Source organism: Siphateles boraxobius, unplaced genomic scaffold (genome assembly GCF_051911475.1).
Source record: "Siphateles boraxobius isolate OS27281-9 unplaced genomic scaffold, OSU_SipBor_1 12, whole genome shotgun sequence".
In the NCBI taxonomy this organism is placed as follows: Eukaryota; Metazoa; Chordata; class Actinopteri; order Cypriniformes; family Leuciscidae; genus Siphateles; species Siphateles boraxobius.
The window spans coordinates 3,855,001-3,876,880 of NW_027508722.1; the positions used below are offsets into that span (position 1 = coordinate 3,855,001).

General features: G+C 38.2%; 1 protein-coding gene across 1 annotated transcript in view; it reads right to left on the reverse strand.

The window, feature by feature from the left end:
* bckdhb (branched chain keto acid dehydrogenase E1 subunit beta) overlaps positions 1–21,554 on the reverse strand; it is an 84,528-nt gene extending 62,974 nt beyond the window's left edge. The window contains exons 1-6 of the mRNA XM_077206788.1: positions 21,294–21,554; positions 18,323–18,400; positions 15,977–16,045; positions 10,950–11,083; positions 8,967–9,122; positions 6,632–6,740 (exon numbers count right to left, since the gene is read on the reverse strand). Coding sequence (XP_077062903.1) covers positions 6,632–6,740; positions 8,967–9,122; positions 10,950–11,083; positions 15,977–16,045; positions 18,323–18,400; positions 21,294–21,486 — 739 coding nt within the window. The 5' untranslated portion in view covers positions 21,487–21,554. The remainder of the gene's footprint in view (positions 1–6,631; positions 6,741–8,966; positions 9,123–10,949; positions 11,084–15,976; positions 16,046–18,322; positions 18,401–21,293) is intronic.
* Between the last annotated feature and the right edge of the window lie 326 nt (positions 21,555–21,880).

The following is a 21,880-nucleotide window of genomic DNA, read 5'->3' on the forward strand; positions in this document are numbered from 1 at the left end:
CTGAAGTAATGTGAAGCAGCTATACACACAGCAAGCTGCTCCAGGATTTTTTGTAATGTAGTTTGCCTGCAGCACATCTAATTATAATAACCTCAGTCAGAATAACAAACCAGCATAGCAATTAATCATTTTTACATATCGATCAAGAACAAGAAATTAAACACCGTCAAGATGTTCAATAAACAGGAGAGAAATATTGTGATGTAATAAATTAATCTAATTATAACGGTCGAGTGAGGGTGCTAAGATCTCTTGTTTTAGTGTTAAAAGCTGCTTGGAAAGGAGAGTTTAAGATACTAAAAATACTGTTTAGTCTTAACACAATTAAGTAATAATTTGTTACATTTATATAGTGCTTTTCTGGGTACTCAAATCGCTTTACATAGAACGGGGAAATCTCCTCAACCACCACCAATGTGCAGCATCACCTGGATGATATTGTGCCAGAACGCCCAACACACACCAGCTTACTGGTGGAGAGGAGACAGTGGTGAAGTGATGAAGCCAATCAGTATATGGATGATGAGGAGGCCATGATGGACAGAGGCAACTGGGGCAAATTTGGCCAGGATGCCGAGGTTAAACCCCTACTCTTTTTCGAAGGACATCCTGGGATTTTTAATGACCACAGAGTCAGGACCTCGGTTTAACGTCTCATCTGAAGGACGGCGCTCTTTGACAGTATAGTGTCCCCGTCACTGTACTGGGGCGTTAGGACCCACACAGACCACAGGGTGAGCGCCCCCTACTGGCTACACTAACACCTCTTCCAGCAGCAAACTGGTTTTCCCAGGAGTCTCCACAAAATTGGATCACAAAAAAAAGGATCACAAAATTGATGGTTTGGATCATTTTTCGGATCAGCAAAAAAAAAAAAGTCATCACAAATGTAACTTTGCTTTTCATTTATTACTTAAAGAACACTAAGTACTTCAATACCACAGCAAAAACTACTAGCCTAACTAATGCAGTTCAGAAATTATTAAAGGAGCAGTATGTAGGATTGTGGCCAAAACTGGTACTGCAATCACTTTCAAATTACTGTAGAGCGGTGTATCCCCTCTCCCTCCTCCCTGACTCGAGGTTGCCAGATAGGCTGCAGGATACAGCAGGAACGTAGGCTGCTACAGAAGCTTCCAATGGCAAGTGACGAGTCCTACACAGTAGGCTAAGTTTTTTTTTTCTGTTAATTATGTTTATGCTTCAAATGAGAGATGTTTTGCAAAGTAATTATATATCGCAAAAATGTACTAATGGCGATTAGCCAAATATAATAGTAAAGATGTACGCTCGTATGTGACAGTACATTGTTAGAACAGTAGCTGTTAGTCTAACTTGTAACGGTAGGTATCTGTCATTAACGTAAGTACAAGCACAAGCCTCGGTCACGGTGTGTAATCGATATCAAAGATACAGCTATTCATTTAGCTGACACTATAAGTGAAAGCGACCAGCTGTATTTTTTAAACTTACTCTGCAGTACACGTCCATAACGCTAAAATATATGATGTGAAAGATTACATGTCATTCTATTATTTTTGGCTGTAGATCTTGCATGATAAACCAGTAGGCTACAAAACGTTCCAAGTGGGACACATTATTCACATCATAGGCTACAATGTGCTTTTCATTGGTGTTATGGACGTTAGAAAAAGTTATTTTACCTTGGAATTGCGCCTATCGTGCTTCCAATTCGATGACCCACCTCCTCCATATGAACTAACGTAACGTTACTTTGCACGAACATGCATAACTTTGTTCGACTGTCATGAATATTTGAAATGTCCATTTACATCAAGTACAAGTCAGCCAAACATAGATGAATCTTACCTGTCCAGAAATTCTTCTCCGTTTTCAGCCGTCTCCATCTTTCAAATGCATCTCCTATACAGATCCTTGTTTTATTTCGGACTTTGTCACGAAGTATTTCGGATTCATAACGAGTTTATGAATTTATCAGTTTATCTGATTCGCAATGTTAGACTTTTTTTTTTATCCGATTCCGACACTTTTGTAGCTGCAGCTGTGGTAACTAGAGCAGAGCTGGCAACCCGGATGCCGCAACACTACTGAATTTGTGATTGGTAGATAGGTGGAGGATGACGCATCAGACCAAAACACAACATGACAACATCAACATCAGTTCAGGGCTGCAACTTCACTTTTTAAATGACAATATCCTGGCCGGACTACTGTTGTCAGTGATATAAGTATTTGAAATGAACATGATTTCCTAATGTCTAGTGACATATCAGGGCCATTTTATGATTAATTTAAATACATTTCTTACATACAGCTCCTTTAACATAATTATTAAAATAAGAACTAAGGTCTAAGAGTAGTATTCAGGTACAGAAATGTAATAAAGTGTAAAATAACACTGTATAGCATTCACTGCAGAAATTAAATATAGATTAATCTTTGTTAAAGTTGTTTTGTTTGATTAACATTAAATGACACAGACAGCAGCGGGTACTTATTGGCTGCTGTCACTTTAAGACTGAATGCACAGATACATTATACTGATACACATTCGATTTCTCAACTGTTTACATTCACTTAAGACATAACTGACTGCATTTATGAGTATACTTGCCGAGACGATTTGGTGTGTATGTGTCTGTTCAAGTGCAAGGAGACGCGAAAGAGAACTAAATTTTGTGTTTGCGTGCTGTCTGAAACCTGGCTCTCTCAATTGGATGACTAGTAATTTCCTACTACTAAATTCTGAAAAAACAGAGATTCTAATTATTGGACAAAAAACTTCCACACGTAATAACCTAGAATACCGTCTAACACTTGATGGCTGCTCTGTTAAGTCTTCGTCGTCAGCTAGGAACCTGGGTGTGCTCTTTGATACCAATCTTTCATTTGAAAGTCACGTGTCCAGTGTCTGTAAAAGCACATTTTTCCATCTTAAAAATATATCTAAATTACGTCATATGCTCTCATTGACAAATGCGGAACAACTAGTTCATGTGTTCATGACATCAAGGCTAGATTATTGTAATGCTCTACTGGGTGGTTGCCCTGCACGCTTAATAAACAAACTACAGCTAGTTCAAAACGCAGCCGCTAGAGTTCTTACCAGAACCAGGAAGTACGACCATATTAGCCCGGTTCTGTCAACACTGCATTGGCTCCCTATTAAACATCGTATACATTTTAAAATACTGCTGATTACTTACAAAGCACTAAATGGTTTAGCTCCCCAGTACTTGAGCGAGCTCTTAACGCATTATAGTCCTTCACGTCTATTGCGATCTCAAAGTTCCGGCCAGTTGATAATACCTAGAATATCTTTTCCTATTTAGCACCAAAACTTTGGAACAATCTTCCTAACATTGTCCGGGAAGCAGACACAGTCTGTCAGTTCAAAGCTAGACTAAAAACACATCTCTTTGACCTAGCATTCACATAACACTCTATAGACTTCTATATTTCAATATTAGGCTGCTTAGATTAGGTCGGCCGGAACTGGGAACACTTCCCTCATATCCTGATGTACTCGTTACATCGTAAGAAGAATGGCATCTACGCTAATTTTAGTGTCTTTGTTTATCCCGAGGTTTTCCCGCAGCCTGCCGGATCCAGGCCGTTTCCAGATCTGACGAAGGACTTTCGTCTGGACCTGATGACAATGCAGTGCTGAAGTGCCAACTAGCCTCTCCCTATGGAGGATCCCTATACCACTCTACAGATAAAGCGTTGTGGAATTTCTCGGTTCGCGTACCTACCCAAAGTGATAAGATAAAATAAAATTCTGCATCAAAATTTATAGACAAGACAAGTAGTTTGTATAGGCATGGTTTGTAAGGAATTACAAACATGCGCACATATATTCAAACGCACATAACTATAGAATCAATTCTTAATGCGCATGTGAACGCCATCAGCGTCTATCACAGTTTCACGTTTAAAGTCTGTTTAGAGAGAACGGTGTCGTCTTAGCGGCCCCTAATTTAATAACAAACGCACTGTGGGATGAACACAAGATCTGTGGGAATGTGTTAAATTATGCTCAATACACGCAATCCCTCACCGAAATTCAAGCCCTGTAACACCAACAATATTCATCCAGAGCAAATGTAACGAGTGAGTAAAGGGACGCGGGCTTGGGTGTCAGTCGCTGTCAGAGAGAGAGAGAGAGAGAGAGAGAGAGAGAGAGAGAGAGAGAGAGAGAGAGAGAGAGAGAGAGAGAGAGAGAGAGAAAAGCTGGAATTGTGTATCCATTGTGTATCCTGCGGAAGATTTGCAGATATTTCAGTATCGATATGTATATTACAAAGATTCTATATTTTTGTATTTTTATACTACTACTACTACTATACTAATTTAAGAAGAATTTTTAAAAGATTTGAAAAATGTATATTATAAAATTAAACCCGCTTGATTGGCTAGTAGGAGTGACTGCGTTATATGCCACTGCTGAAATACACACACATTTGGTGGGTTGACGGGTGTTAATGACAAACCCTGCTAGTATGTATACTTACAATGTAAAGTTACTACGGCTGCTTTTTGTCTCTTGAGTAAGCTACATGTAGGACTGCATACACGAGCAGCTCCGCTTACCCGATCTAAGGCTCAGTTGCAAAGAACAAATAAATTCACTTTCTACTGACAGTGACTCCAATGTTTATTCACAGCCCGTTTCTTGATTCCAACATCAACATGATTCTTGCAGCCAAAGAAAAAAATGTCTATGCATCACACTCGATTTAAATTTTTTTTTTTTAAAGGACTGATCGCTATTGATCGCGGTGATGGTCTGACTGCTGGAGCGATTCAGGCGGAGCTCAGTGATTTGTGGTCAGGAGGTTTTACCCTAGGGTTCAACTGATTGATGAAGTCGAGTAAAAATGCATCACTAATGGTCCAGATTCTTTCGAGTGGTAGGTTGTTGGATGCCCGATGTGTGTTTCCAGCTGACACACACTCTATCATTTAAAAATACTGCTGATTTAATGGTAAAACCACTCTTTAATAAAAACCTAATTCAGAGATGGAGAAAGATACATGCTTACGCTAAAAGCATGAAAGATTTTCCCTAAAATATCTGATGTGTAGATAACTGCATGCTTGCAGTGTAGACAGCATTGTTGACTATAATAGGTGTGTACTGATAATGTTTAAACTCTGTAAACACAACTAGTTTTAGGGTTTGAATCTTGACAGCGCAGCCTAGCAACCACACAGCCACATGCTAAAAGCCTTAAGAACACCTTAGCAACCACACAACAACACCTTAGCAACCACACAACAACACCCTAGTACTGTGTACACCCTAGTGACGATTTACAAAGCACTAACATGTGCTTCAGAAACTTCAATCTAATTTTACATAGGTGGTGATGTGAACTTCTAAATACCATGTAATAAATCAAAACCATATTTAAGGCCAACTAAACTTGCATGAGTTACAATTTATGACATTAAATTCAATGTTGGCAATAATGACTGATTTAAAAAAAAAGACAAGGTGGAAATTGGAAAGTTCCACATTACCATCAAGTAAACGTATAATGTTTCGTGTTAATGTTGATCAAGATTTATATGAACTGAATGGCTGAATGATTTATTCCTATCGTGTAAGAATAACTGCATTAAAAAAAAGAAAAAGAAAAGCCCCGCTCTAAAATTAAAACCAAATAATGATAAAGAGCCAAAGATCCTAAAACAAGCTCCAATGTTCAGTCAGGAAATGAAAGTCATTTAACAAAATTCTTGAGAGACACATAATTCAGATTTAAGAGTGAACCTGAAGACAGACAGAAAGCAGATCTAAACCGAGGCATCGGGAGATAAATATGCACTATTCATCATGGAAAAAAACACACTCATCAATGTGAAAAAAACACATTGACTTCCTTAAAACTGCAAACATTTCCTTTTCCACTCTTTGTTTCATTATTTCACCATTACTCTGGACATGAGGATTGTGTCATTTAGAGGCACATTTACTTGTGCTTTAAACTGCACCAAATATTCTCCTCCTAACCGATGGCTGAGAGTGTGGTTGGTTTGTTTTGGCTGTGGTTAGATGAACCCCAGATGGATGATGCTGTAACTACATAATTATGTGGGAGAAAAGACTATCTATTTCAAAGTAACCCTGTATTTTCAACAAAATGTTTTCATATGCAATATATAAAAACAGCCAATATTTCATTGTATTAAGACAGATGTGTTCTGGAGGTTCTTCTCTTTGACATTACAGATCAGGATTGTGACTATTGAAGAATTGAGACTGTGCTTTCATCAGCCAATAAGTGATTTAATAATGTCACTTTCTTGATCCTAAGTCTTCAGAGTAATTAGTCACATGATGAATGAAAAAAAAGACTGTAGCACAAGAGCAATGAAGATTTACTTATTCAATCAACCAGTTCTTTATTTATCCTTGCATGGCAAACAAGCAGAGATGGTCCAAAAAGTGTGTGGCACTTCATTCAGGATAGTGGCGGGTGGAGTTATCAGGTTGACTAACAGTTTGAGGATCTCATGGAGTTATGAGGTTTAGTCGCAAGCTCTTTTTAATACTTTTCAATGGTTAAAAAATTGGGACATAAAGATGTAAAAGGTGACCAACAGTAATGATGTATCAAAACAAATAATAACCTCCTCTCACCTGCTGCTCTGTACAGGATTTTAGGCTCAAAGAAGATGCATGGGTTATTATCCTCAATGCAGGACAGAAGAAGACCCTTGGCCTGGACCGGACCTCTCGGCACAACAATCTAACAGACAGAGAAATATTTGTTTAATAAAAAAAAGAAAATAAAAAGTTAAAGAGGTCAATTGGTACATTTATAAGGACACACACTGATCAAAGTGCATTGCTGCGTCTAAAAAAAGGGGTTCATTTTAAAGATGTCACTAGATTAAAAAAAAAAGTGACTTGCTATCAAAAGCCAGGAAAAAGCATTCCTGCAGAAACACGGATGTTCAAACTGACCATTACAGATGAAGACACCATAAGATTTGGTGCATAACAGTAAAGATTTGTGTTGCGATGAGAATCAAACTGAAGAGTGAAGAGTAGCGGTGAGGTTAAATCAGCTCTGACACTGTGTGCGTCGGCTCATTAATCGCTGTGGTCATCTGACTGATCCAGATGATGCAGGTGCAGGTCACTTCAGAGAGAGTCAAGCATCGATCTGCTATGATTGTGATTCATACTGCAATTTCCGGAGTGTTTTGATGCAGCGTGAAAAATCTGTGTTGCATTGTGGGTGAGATGAGTAAAGAGTGCTTCTGTATAATCTAATCACAGACTGGTGAGTTTATTATTACATTTAGCACACGGAAACATAGATCCTCCACTCAATTTTAAACCAACTCCTTCTGTGAACAAAGTCTTTCATAGTCACGACAATCTCTGTGTTGATGCACTAGGAAACCAAAAAAAACACGTTTGAAACTGGTCGTGTCAAATCACACTGTCTTGTGCTACAGCTTAAAGCCCATACAGAACAGTGTTATTTTAGTACTATTATAGACTATTTTTAATAAGCTTTTATTTTTATTTTCATTTTCATTTTCAATAAATATTTTGTACGTTTTAGTCATTTAACATTATTACTTTACATTATTACATAATTTACTTTACATTAGCTTGAACGCATTTCAGTGAATTGACAAGGCAACATTTCCAATTGTAAGTTTTTAATCTAATATTTATTTGATTTCAACAGTAATAGTTTTAGTTAAAGGCACGGTTAGTAAGTTTCGCCACTAGAGGCCGCTTATTCAAAACAAAGGCGTAGTTTGACGACACCGTGAATGAGCGTGGCATCATGGGAGTTGTCATCTTCACCTCCACAGCCGAAGGAAACATCCGACGGGACTCGAGGCAGAAATCACGTTCATGATTCAATGTTTATTAATAAAAATATAAAGTACACTGAAGTACGCGTGACGCTCGCGGTGTTTTTCAGCCTCTGCAGTCTCACTACATGAGAACATGAATGCATTTCCAGAGCCGCTCTAAGAGTCACTGAAGTTCATCAGCATTTTACGGTTTCATTCTTTGTTTAAAGGGGCATTCGGCAACTCTAGCCATTTCTTCGCTGATTTTCACTTTTGTTGTCGCATATTGTCTCAACGAGCTCCCCCTACAGCTGTGAGGCGTATATTTCACAACACTGTCGAAAAAACTCACTTGTGGCCCCTCCTCCCCCTTTCTACCGCTGCTCATGTGCATTTGTTATTATCAGAGCCGGCCAACTTTATCGTGTGGAGTGTGTCTACCGAGGTGGGTAATACATCATACACAATGAGGGCAGCGTGTGTGTTAATGTCGAATTGCCGTAAGCAGTCGTGTTTCTCGCTTGTTCTCGCTTCTCACGAGACTTCCTATTTACAACTTACCGGGACGTTAGTCCTCATGTTGCAAGGTTGGTTTCCCGCCTGGGAACGCTGGGGGGAGCGGGGAAAGTCACCATTCTCACCAGAACAGGTTATTAAACCATCCAAATGATTTTTATACAGTTTTATTAAGTTGAAATAGTTGCCAAGTTCCCCTTTCGTTATATCCAGGGCTGGAAATGGGGGGTAACGTGGGGGGACGGAGTCCAGGGAGTGAATTCCGAGGGGAGACGTGTTAGGGTTCATATAGTTTAAAAAAAAAATATGGAAATGAAGGGATTACAATATGTTATTCTTTATGTTATACTTTCTGGGCCGGCAAGTTTAAATTATAAAGAAGCCTATGGAGGAGTGATCCAGCTCTAAGATTTAATCAAAAATATCTTAATTTGTGTTCAGAAGATGAAAGAAGGTCTTACGGGGTAGGAACAACATGAGGGTGAGTAATTACTGACAGAATTAAAATTTTTTGGTGAACGATCCCTTTAACTGTCATGAAAAAAGCATCAAGAGTCAAATGATGCGAAACATATCAATGGCCCTAAAAACAGGCTTAATTTTCTGTTATAAAAATATAATTCCTTCGTGTGCTTTACCTTGATTCCAGGACAGTGTGCGAAGAAAGCCTCTGGACTCTGGGAGTGATAGAGCGAGCCGTGACCCACGCAGCCCCACGGAGATCTGATGGTCAGCTTCCCACAGTCAAACATGTTCCCAGAACGGTACCGGTACTTGGCCGCTTCATTCACGATCTTCAACAGCAGAAAAAGTTAGGCACAGAAAAAGGGATTAACATTTACAACTCACATCTGTGTGCGAGAAAAGACAGGCTCCACAACGCTAACGCGGTCACATCCAAAGCTCTGCTCATAAAATACTTTAGTTTAAAAGGCGATTTTTCCTGCCATCATCGCCAAAGCTTTTTAAAATAAACAAAGCGTGGAGCCAGGACATTCCCTTACAATGCTCGACAACAACTGCCTGGAAGGAACGATGTAAATGAGGGTTTTACTGACTCTAATGGTGGCATGATGATACGATAATGAAGAGAAACTAAGCATGTGAAAGAGCTTCCAGAAATATCAGATGTTGTCCAGACTCAAATCCTTTGCTCACTGGACGGTCAGATTTTGGGTGTTGAGAGACTCTACGTGGTGTGAAGCGTTCCTGTTAAATATTCCCCCATTATTGCATCTGGTATTCGGTTGCCTTGACAATGAAGGGAAAACTCATCCATCTTCAGTGAGGCGAGGACACACGGTAAACATTAGCAGCACACAGACAGAAGCGGGACGTTTCCTCCTACAGATCAACCAGCCAGCGTCTCACAAACACCCCAACACTACTGACCTGAAAGAGCTCATGCCGTCCACATACAGAGATCATTGTATCTTCTTATGAAAACATTAAGAGTGGTCCCATTATGCTTTTTCAACTTTAGTTAGTCTGTAATGTTTCTGTTTAAGCATAAAAAAAAGATTTAACGTTTGAAAATGAAGAAATTAAGATTATAAATATCAGCATTGTAAATTTATATTATATATATATATATATATATATATATATATATATATATTTTTTTTTTTTTTTTTTAGATTAAAAAATAAATAGAAAATTTGTTTTTATGTAATAATTTGATATATTCTTAGTAATTATTAATATTATTATAATACACTCACTGGCCACTTTATTAGGTACACCCGTTCAACTGTTTGTTAGCGCAAATATCGAATCAGCTAATCACAAGACTGCAACTCAATGCAATGCAAATCATTTAGGCATGTAGACATGGTCAAGATGACCCACTGAAGTTCAAACTGAGCATCAGAATGTGGAAGAAAGGGGATTTAAGTGACTTTGAACATGTCATGGTTGTTGGTGCCGGACAGGCTGGTCTGAGTGTTTCAGAAACAGCTGATCTACTGGGATGTTCATGCACAAACGTCTCTAGACGTCAGAACACATCAGAATTTGGTGTAAACAACATGAAAGTATGGATCCATCCTGCCTATAATCAACGGTTCAGGCTGCTGGTGGAGTAAATGGTGTAGAGGGTATTTTCTTGGCACCAATTGAGCACAGTTTAAACGCCACAGCACACCTGAGTATTGTTGCTGACCACGTCCATCTTCTGATGGCTTCTTCCAGCAGGATAATGCAGGTCACAAAGCTCAAATCAGCTCAAACTGGTTTCTTGAACATGACGATGAGTTCACTAAGCTCAAACAGCCTCCACAGTCTCCAGATCTCAATGCAATAGAGCATCTTTAGGATTTGCTGGAACTGGAGATTCACATCATGGATGAGCAGCCGACAAATCTGCAGCAACTGTGTGAAGCTCTCATGACAATATGGACCGAAGTCTCTGAGGAATGATTCCAGAAGCTTGTTGAATCTGTGCCATGAAGAATTAAAGCAGTTCTGAAGGCAAAAGGCGGTCCAGCCCAGACCTAGCAAAGTTAACTTTTTGGGTGAGCTAACTCTTTAACCTAAACCTTTAACTAGCATTATAAATGTACTTTTTTTTAAATAAATATCCATGGTGTTTATAAAGAAAAGACCCTTGCAAACAAGCTCACCTGATCAAACGCTGGGTAAATGTAGTCGGCAAACTGAATCTCTGCAATAGCGGTGGCTCCTGCAGTGGCTGCACCAATCCCAAACCCCACAATGCCTTGCTCACACAGCGGGGTGTTAAATACACGGTCCTTACCTGTGAAGAAAAGTGGTAAATGTCAACCTACTCAGGACTTATACAAGTCAAAATGAGTGTTTTTTCTTTATTGGCATTTTCAAAACCAGCGACAAGATGCCAGATACAAGCAATTTGTCGACACCAAATGTGAAAATGGGCCATGACGCAACAAGGACATTATAAAACACAGCAAAACGCTGCAGATGAAAAGTTAAAACTCAAAAGACATGCCTTGTGTTTTCATGACCGCCATGATTCAGCACACGGTTTGCTTTTAAGGGATATTTTTATATTTTTTACATTAGTAGTACCGGGCAGGACTGAACTAATTAAAGCATCAACCTCAAAACATAAAATCTGCTGAAAATATTTTTTTTTCATAATTGAATTATATTGCAAAATGAAACAGTACAAACACACAAAATCAGGGAAACACAGCCTGTTTTTGGCCTCCCCTTTGATGCAACCGAACCACATGAAATGGACTGTATATTTAGAGTGGAAAGTTATTTTCATTCAAACCAAAGCACATAAGCGTATCCCCCTCTGAACCTTCGCTACAACATGAACCTACTGAAGACGTAATACTTTTGTGAAATCACACATGAAACCATTTTCATACAGAATAACAGCGGTTAAAGGATTGTTCTGGGTTTAATTCAAGTTAAGCTCTAAGGACCGGATCGGTCACATGCTGCTGATTACCACACTAAACCAGTGACATCGATGGTTCCATGAAGAACCTTTAAAGAGGACGTCTTATTTTTTTTTTTTACATTTTCAACTCTCTTTAGTGTGTAATGTTGCTGTTTGAGCATGAATAAGGTCTGTAAAGTTCCCTCCAGCGGGAGTTACTCTCTATTTCAGTGTCACTGTTTCTGAACTCCCTGAAACGCCTCCATTGTAGCCTTGAGTTTTCTTCCGGGAACAAACACGTCAAAATATTCCTCATTTAAATAATTCATATGCAAAATAAAGGGGCGGGGCCTGGTTGAGTTAGTTAGTAGTGTGTTGAAACTGGCGGTTATGATAAGGGACGAGATATTTCCCAAACAAGCTTGAATTGGTTGACCAATCACAACACACTGATCCGGTTGACCAATCGGAGCACATTGTGCTTTTCAGAAGGAGGAGCTTCATAAAGAAGGAACTAAACAGAGCGTTACTGACAGACTGCGAAGAGAGGTGCTGCAACAATGTGAAGAATAATGTGGAGGTTTTTTTCTTGAACATTCAAGTATGAAACTCTATTCTTGTCGACTAGCTGAAGACGTTACTGTAGATTTAGCCATTAATAGACATTAGACGCAGTACTACCTTGAAAATAAATGACAGCACAGCGCTACAACAATGAACTCCGTCAGAGAGCTACATATGGCATTTTATCCATTCAAGAAATACCTTACTCTGCGTCACTTTTAACAACTTCTCAAATCTCTCAGTTCTCACCATCTCCGAAAAGCCAAGGCAATGTTGATTCTTGTTTTATTACAAGAAGCAGACTCTCCTCTGTTCGCCGTTTGGTTAAAACATGTGATTCCTTAGAGGTTTGAGATTTAGCTGCTCCATGTCAATCTTTCTTTTATTTACGGATATGACGAGACACGCACGGGCGAGTGACGCAAGTACACAATTTCCCACGAAAACCATCCCACTAGATGTAAAATACAAACATTTATAATGGGCTTACCATAGTGAATTAGGGTAAGACAAAGACACAGTTTGGAAGGATTGATGATGTCTTGACTTATATAAATTTTACATTTTGAAAAAAAAGAAGTTAAATAGTGTACCCTTAAAGGGATAGTTCACCCAAAAATGAAAATTCTGTCAATAATTACTCTCCCTCATGTTGTTCCAACCTCGTAAAACCTTCGTTCATCTTCGGAACACGAATTAAGATATTTTTGATTAAATCTGAGAGCTGGATCACTCCTCCATAGGCTTCTAAGGGATTGAAACTTGCCGGCCTCAAAAAGTTATTAAAGACATCGTTAAAATAGTCCAAGTGACTACAGTGGCTCAATCTTAAGTTTATCAAGTGACGAGAATACTTTTTGTGCGCAAAAAAAAACAAAAATAACGACTTTATTTCAACTATTCATTTCCTTCTCTGTGGGCCTCGAGTCAGTTAGCGTAGTGTGATTGCGTAGAGCTACGTCACACGTAGGCTCACTATTGGCCGACGCTGGTCATGTGTGTGATGCGTGTGACGTACAACAACAGAAGCGTACGCTGTTACACTAGTGAACTCACTCGAGGCCCACAGAGAAGAAAATGAATAGTTGAAATAAAGTCGTTATTTTTGTTTTTTTTGCACACAAAAAGTATTCTCGTCACTTGATAAACTTAAGATTGAGCCACTGTAGTCACTTGGACTATTTTAACGATGTCTTTAATAACTTTTTGAGGCCGGCAAGTTTCAATCCCTTAGAAGCCTATGGAGGAGTGATCCAGCTCTCAGATTTAATCAAAAATATCTTAATTCGTGTTCCGAAGATGAACGAAGGTTTTACGAGGTTGGAACAACATGAGAGAGAGTAAATACTGACAGAATTTTCATTTTTGGGTGAACTATCCCTTTAACAAAAATACAAGGTGCTTTTAAAGTCTCCAGAATTTCTTGCCCCATAAACCTTTTTGCATGTTTTAATAAACAAGTCAAAACAATTTTGTCTGGTCACATGGGCAGATCATATTGTATTAATTTAAACCTGGAACAATTCTTTAAGAAATGATGCAAAAGATGACGAGTTTGCTGGTCATTTCAGAGTTTAGTTTACTGCAAGATATCGGTCACCGTCCTTGAAATGAACCGTCTTTGTTGAATAAGGTATTTTGAGTAAGGTATGCATTCAACAGGCTGGTGATGGGCATTTCAGAGATAATACAGTATTTACCAGCCGCAGTCTGTAATCCACTTCACAGAAAGCAATTTAAAGCAGATTGCAGACAGAAGCAGCGGACAGCAGTGGCACTGCATTACGCCCATGTGTGCGTCACTCCACGCATTGACCTGTGCACGGTTTACCGGCACCGCACGGGGAAGAGGGCACAGAATCTCTCAAATGAGTGGCATGAAAACCCTGTTCCCGTCTAACGAGTCAGAATGGAAAATAATGATCCCTCTCAAAGGTCAACACCTCTGACGTCAATAACACACAAAAGACACCCACGCGGCAGGAGACATATTGGAGTCGTGGATCTGTGTTGATTTCAAAACATCACAGAGTGCCTCTATATATAGAGCTTCTGTCCAAAACGAGTGGCAAACAGCAGATGTGTTTTTTTAATCATTACCATAATGTCTGTTTTCCTCTTTCTTAACTGAATATGCCACTCTCTGCAGCTGCATAATTTAACTATTTATGGCTTATGGCTGTAGAGGGTGTTCGGTTCAATCTGAATCTACTTCATTGACTCCTGCACAATTAATGAAGCTGAACAAATTGAATGAGAGATATCAAATGCACACACATTAATCCTCCTCATGATGATGTTCTACAGAAAGTGATTTTAAATTTGGCTCAAAGGAGCTTGAACAGAGAAATCCATACATGAATATCCAGAGGAAAACACAATAATCAATGTCAAGTGCATAATCGCACCACATTATGTTACAACAAACACAACCAGTCAATAATTATTTCCTCTATTAAGTTGTCTATGAAAGCCTGTAGACTGGTTTTTATGTGACTGCCTTGGGCTGGTTTTGCTGGGAAAATCAAAAGGATGTGACATTTACACACGCTCTATATCGTCAAAAGTCTCAAACACTTTATAATCAAACTAACAATTATTTTTTTTATCATTAACAGTCTTTTTAAGATGCATCTTATGAGAGTTACAGACAATTTTGTAAAGATTTTTAAAATGTGTTTAAGTCTCTCTTATACTGACCAAAACTGTATTTATGTGATCAAAAACAGTTAACAGTAATATTGTGAAATATCACTACAATTTAAAATAACTGTTTTCTATGTGAATATATTTTAAAATGCAATTTATTCCTGTGATCAAAGCTGAATTTTCAGCATCATTACTCCAGTCTTCAGTGTCACATGATCCTTCAGAAATCAGTCTAATATGATGATTTGATGCTCAAGAAACATTTCTATTATCAGTGATGAAAACAATGTGTGCTCTGCTTTATATTTTCATGGATTTCCTTTATTTCTGGATTCTTTGATGAATAGAAAGTTCAAAAGAACATTGTTTGTGTTTTGCATATGTTAATATTTTTAATTAGATTTTATTTTTTTATAAATATAACATTTTAGCTTAAGTTTTAGTAATTTTTTTGTGTTTTTGCCATTTTTATTCGTTTTTTTAAATAAGTCTATATAGATTTAGTTGATTTAGTTTTTATTTTATTAAATAAAACTAAAAAGTTGTTAATATATTATTTTAATGTTTATTTTATTTCATGCAAATCAATATTTTGAAATGCTTTTATTTTTAATAGGTAATATTTGATTATTCTCCCAAAAAGACATTTTTATACAAAATTGAAAAAAAAAAGTTGTTAATATATTATTTTAATGTTTATTTTATTTCATGCAAATCAATATTTTGAAATGCTTTTATTTTTAATAGGTAATATTTGATTATTCTCCCAAAAAGACATTTTTATACAAAATTGAAAAAAAAAAGTCACAAAAACACACGCTCTTATTTATAAATATTTTCGCATTTATATTTCCAAAATGATAACTGTCACACCTCCCACATACTTGCTTACTCTTTACTGTGTGTAGGTATTTTTTTAAGTATGCAGTACTTAAGCAAGTATTTGATTGTGAATAGCCAAAGCTTCAGGACAGTGCCGCCATCTAGTGTGAGAACACAGGACACACAGATGAGGATCTTTCACCTCATGTGACCTACGAGCAGACATGAGAATATACTCACCGTATTTATCTCTGAGGCCGACGGTGCATCGAAACACCCCACCAAACGCCACATCCTCACCAAAAATCACTACGGGAGAAAGACATTTAATATTAGCACTTGAGACCTTTCAGTTATCGTCAGTTAGATATAAGAGAGTAAATCCTCGTTCAGACTGTCAGTCCAAATCAAAGTTGTGTGAATACGCGATTGGAATTCAATCATATTTAGCAAGTGTGAAAAAAAAAAAAAAAAAAGGATCTATACAAACCCGTTTCAAGCTTCATTCATATGTGGTTTGAAGTCCTATTCAAATCTGAAATTTCTGAAAATCCATCCGTCTGACTGCTGTGATCGGATTTTGTGCATCACATCTGCCCCAATCACTTTCTCACACGTCAGACTTCGTCACGGGTCTTAGACTATTACAAATCATTGTGCGCTATCCAGTGCTTGAAGTGGGGGCAAAAGGTGCCGGTACTCTTTTGCATTGGCAAATCATGACATTTGAGATTTCTACAGTGAAAAACAAAACTTGGATATATTGCTGGTACATCAACAATTTATTGTTATTTATTAACAACGTAAATGTATTTAAAAAATTGTGTGTGTGTGAGTGTCTCCAGACGTGTCTGGCTCTGGCACACGCGTTCTTTTAATACCTTTCTGAAGCCAGTCTAACATAACGACTTAAAGGGTAACTAAACACTAAAACAACTTTTTGTAGTTAATGATCTGTAAAAATGGAGCTTCATAAATGCTGTTCATTGATTCGAGTAAATTTTTTGACATTTAGGTTTAAAGTGTTTTAATTCTACAATATATGGTGTAAAAACGTCTGAGTGCTGCCCTCTTCAGGTTGAACGGTGGCTACTGCAGTTGAATTTTCCTATTGGAAGTTGTGGTACCCTGTGACGTCAGAGTACCAGCTAATCACGCCCTTGCCTACAGAGAGATGTGTCTCAGGTGCACGCCCCCCCGCCGCTGGGCTCCGCCCACTTTTACAGCATTTTTCAAATATTGCTCTAACCAGGGGTTTAGTTACCCTTTAAAAACTCAACACTTTTTAGTTTTTAGGTTTTCAATTTCAGCAGTGAAAAATCTGTTATGGTCAGGCGGACAGCTTTTTCGAACTAGCGTCCGTTGAGAAGTGAACTTCTGATAGGGTGGGCCGACTGCTTGCCTTTACTTGATTACGTCAAGATCAGAAGTAATTCACCTAGTGCCCTCTGGGTAGTGTAGTTTATGAAACGTTAGGTCATTACCGAACTCTCTGACACTGATGCTTTTTCTGTCAGTGGTTGAGTACCGGCTACATGCGAGAAGTAGCGGTAGGCAAGAAAAAGTGCAGGTACGCTTAGGAGTAAAATGTAGAAGTGCCGGTACTGTGTACCGGTGAGTACCGCCCCAATTCGAGCACTGGCGCTATCTGAAGTTTGACCTCATATCCCTCAAACAAAGGCTCTGTTTAAACCTGCTATTAAGATGCGTTTGGTCGATCGGATCACAAGTGTGCGAGGGAGACACATACCCGTTTACACCTGGTGTTTTAATGCGTATCTTTTGTCCACTTTCAACCACTTCTGTCCTGATTTCTTCGATGGGAGTGTCTATGGCCGGGTAAATGTATGTGTTTTTAAGATCTTTAGATCTAATGGACGAAATGAGCTCACGCAACTTACATTTAATCGCGACCAGAGACGACGGAAAACATACGGAGAGCATCAGCCTTCGTTTCTGCTCTGACAGCCACAAGACCAGCCGAACGCTGTGAGTGTGTGTTAGAAATCAGGAATGGTGAGAGAATATTGTGCTTGGTACATTTTTCTTCTTCAAACCAAACTTGGGTCTCCAGCTGATAAAGTTTAAATCCCATATGGCTACAGCTCTTCCCATAATGTGTTATGTTTGAACACATTCGAAATTTGGAAGTGGTTGAAAGTGGACAAGCTCAAAACGTTTTAGACCCGATTTAGTGTCGTCCACTTGTGATCCGATCGACCAAACGGCACGCATCTTAATACCAGGTGTAAACAGAGCCAAAGTTGAGTCCCACACGACGTCCACCATCACTTCGACTCAGCCTGGTCTACACACCTCTGAGACGACAGCACAGAATAAAGCCGCTCATGCCCGACCCCTGCGTTTCGCACAATGCTTCATTAGACGTGGTAGTCCAGTGCTGTAATGTAAGAAAACACTGCAAACCCCTCCAACCCAAAGGCATTGCCATAGAAACCGACAAAGATATCCCAGAAAACAAAAGAGTGCCATGGGACACACAAATCATATCTCTGAACAGTTGCGATACATGGTGTGGACAGGCAATCATTTAGATCTGGACGGACAGTGGACATCTACTGGTACCTGCGGTGGGATCACTGGCAAGCGTGTTGTCCAAGGCACTGGTTACTGACTGGAATAAATTCATCTTCTGTGTCGGGCCTGCGGAGACAATTCAAGTCAATCCCACAGTACATGTGCCATAACACCTATTAGATTTTACTGCTTAAAGAGGACCTATTATGCTATTATTCATGGGAATAATCTATTTTGGGCATAAAAAATATTTTCCAAATCTTTTGCGTTCTCTCACAAAACCCGTTGTGAGCTCGAACAAACACAAGTCCTTTTGGCCTGCTTATAGAGACTTATATTTAGATTTATATTATAAAGCTTGTCTTGAGGATTCAGATTTAGATTATTTTATCTAACGCCATGTCAGCATTCAAAGCTATTTGAATGGCAAAAATTCAATTACGAAAATACAAATATCATTTAAATACAATAAAAACAAATACAAAAACAGCAAGTCATATTATACAAGATTCTTTAAATTAACATACATGATTTCGTCTTGAGGAAAATTGTGTTGTAGCTCGTCGTCTATGTTACCATGATTGTAAATAGGTGTAATTTGTGTTTTAACAACATTTAGCTCACGTGTTATTAATCCAGGAAGTTTGAATATGTGAATATATTGCCAAATTCACTGGATTCCTTGATTCGTTTTATTTCGATTCACACAACAGGTTTTGTATCAAAAAACGCAAAAGTTTTGCGAGAGAAAAAAAAATTAGTAGAAGTTCTACCACCAGATCATTAAGGAATATGAATGCTATTTGTTATGGAGGGATTATTGGGTCAGATTGAAAACTAAAAGTCTAAAACTAAAAGTATTAAACGAAAACTAAAAGTCTAAATCTGAAACTAAAAGTCTAAGTCGAAAATGAATTTTGTATTTAGGATTGGGCATTTAGTCATTTAGCCATTTAGGATTTAGGGGATTTAGGATTGTGCATTTGAGGATTGAGGAGTGTATGCAAATAAGGAGGCGTGGGCCAAATACTGGAGGCTGGGTTTGAAATGGCTGGTGTGCAGAGGCACCTTATGGACAGCAGAGGGAGCTCCAGTGCTAAGGAGCACACTGTAATGAAACCAAACAGAGCGAGTGAGCAGGGCTGGAGCGAGGACTGTACTTTATAATGTGATAACTTCAACTTCCAGTGCCTGTCTATACAAAGATGCTAGCTCTGGCTTTGCCATTGTTAATGTGGCAGCCAACGTGGATGGCAGATCACGACAACTTTCACTTTGAAGAGGACGCTCTGCCTGTGTGCTCCTTAGCACTGGAGCTCCCTCTGCTGTCCATAAGTGCCTCTGCGCACCAGCCATTTAAACCCCCAAATTCCCAATCCTAAATGGCTAAATGCCCAATCCTAAATCCCCAAATTCCCAATCCTAAATGCCCAATCCTAAATGCCTAATCCTAAATGCCCAATCCTAAATGCCCAATCCTAAATGCCCAATCCTAAATGCCCAAATTCCCAATCCTAAATGCCCAATCCTAAATGCCCAATCCTAAATGCCCAATCCTAAATGCCCAATCCTAAATACCCAAATTCCCAATCCTAAATGCCCAACCCTAAATACCAAAAATTCCCAATCCTAAATGCCCAATCCTAAATGCCCAACCCTAAATACCAAAAATTCCCAATCCTAAATGCCCAATCCTAAATGCCCAACCCTAAATGCCCAACCCTAAATACCAAAAATTCCCAATCCTAAATGCCCAATCCTAAATGCCCAACCCTAAATACCAAAAATTCCCAATCCTAAATGGCTAAATGCCCAATCCTAAATACCAAAATCATTTTCAACTTAGACTTTTAGTTTCAGATTTAGACTTTTAGTTTCAGATTTAGACTTTTAGTTTCAGATTTTCGTTTCAGACTTTTAGTTTTCAACCTGACGCAGTAATCCATCCATAATTTGTGGATCTGCATTAATTCACTAACGTGAAGAATCTCGAGACTAACAATATATAGCATTATAAGCTAGATATAGTGGATGTAAGAATGAAACTACACATTAAACATGAGTTCTAGATGTACTTTTGAAATTGATTTCTGTACATTGCAAACTTGCGTGGTTGGAAGTACAGCTTGGGTTATGGCTAGAAGCATAGTTTCTTGTTAAAACGACATGTGGACTTTAAGAGACCATGCTCTTGGGTAAAATAAGCAAGCTAACAGTTTTATTAGCATGTTATATGTTTGGCAACAGTTCTTCTAACCCTAACTGATGAAGTGTGTAGCTTTTCATTTCTTAAAACAACCATGTAGAAAAACAAATCAAGGCCATATTCCAGGATCAGTTTTTAAACAAAAAGAGCATGCTGATTTTGCAGTCTTGATATTTTACTAATTCAAATGGGTGAGTTTTAGGTTAAAACTAAAAATAAATATTGTTTTAATGTGCTAATATGTAGAAATTTTAGCTTGTTAAATTTTACTTTACAAAATTATAATTAATAAAGGGAACTATCACAATATGTCTTAAAAGTCAGTTCATAAAGTGGCCCATTTTAGCAAATGAAGGCATAGGTTTTGATAGTTCCTTTTATTAAACCAGTACATTAACTTTAAAGACTTATGAATACATATTAATACAACTTAACAGTGTTTTCAATAAAATATGTTATTTAGGATGATAAATCTTAGCATCTTTTTTTATACAGACCAGACACCAAGGTTTATCATTCATGATCCCTTACTTGACCTTACTAATCAAATCACCTCATATTACATGTCAAGCACTATTGTGGTCACTGTTCACAATCACAACATCATGCAACTATAAACAAGCCTGACAAGTCAGATCCAATGGCTCAATGCGAGTTTGCAATGTCAAGTATGTTTATATTGATTTCGGTTATGATTTATTCGGTTTTTATAAATATGAATTAATGATGGTAGCTTTTAGAGGTGAAACACATGAACAGGTTGTCAGTAACGTTATTCCAGAGCTACTGTAAAGTGTAAACAAGGGCATTTACCATACTGAGTAGTCACCGGGTCAGGGTGAAAGGTAAAGTGCGCTGCGTGTCTCCTCTGTGTTTTCGGCTTGGCTGTGCAGTCGGGATAGAGTTTAAGCAGAGTTAGTCCCAAACTGCTGTGCACGCCACCGGTTAACCCGGTTAACGAAGACTTAACGCCTGAAGTTCTCCAGAAGAGCCGCGTCGCCGCCATGTTTGCGCTGCGAACCAAGCAGAACCTGCGCTCTGACGTCAACACTCACATCGACTCCTGCTGCTCTGATTGGCTGAACGCGTGGGAGGAGTTGTGATTGACAACCCACGTGACATACGGATGCCACGGACACCCCAATATGACCATCCTCGTGTTAAAGACCCCGATCCTAAAATGTATCCGTCATAAAACACCCAATGTATACATTGAAATATTAATATTATACATTTAAAATTGATTTATATTAAGTAAAATTATTTTCTATTTACTCACTATAGTAATGTACTATGTATTAATTATTTTTAATCTAATATTTATATTTATCGATTTAATTTATTTAATAGATCTTAACTTTTTTAAATCACATTTTACTCTTTTATTTATTTAAATCTAA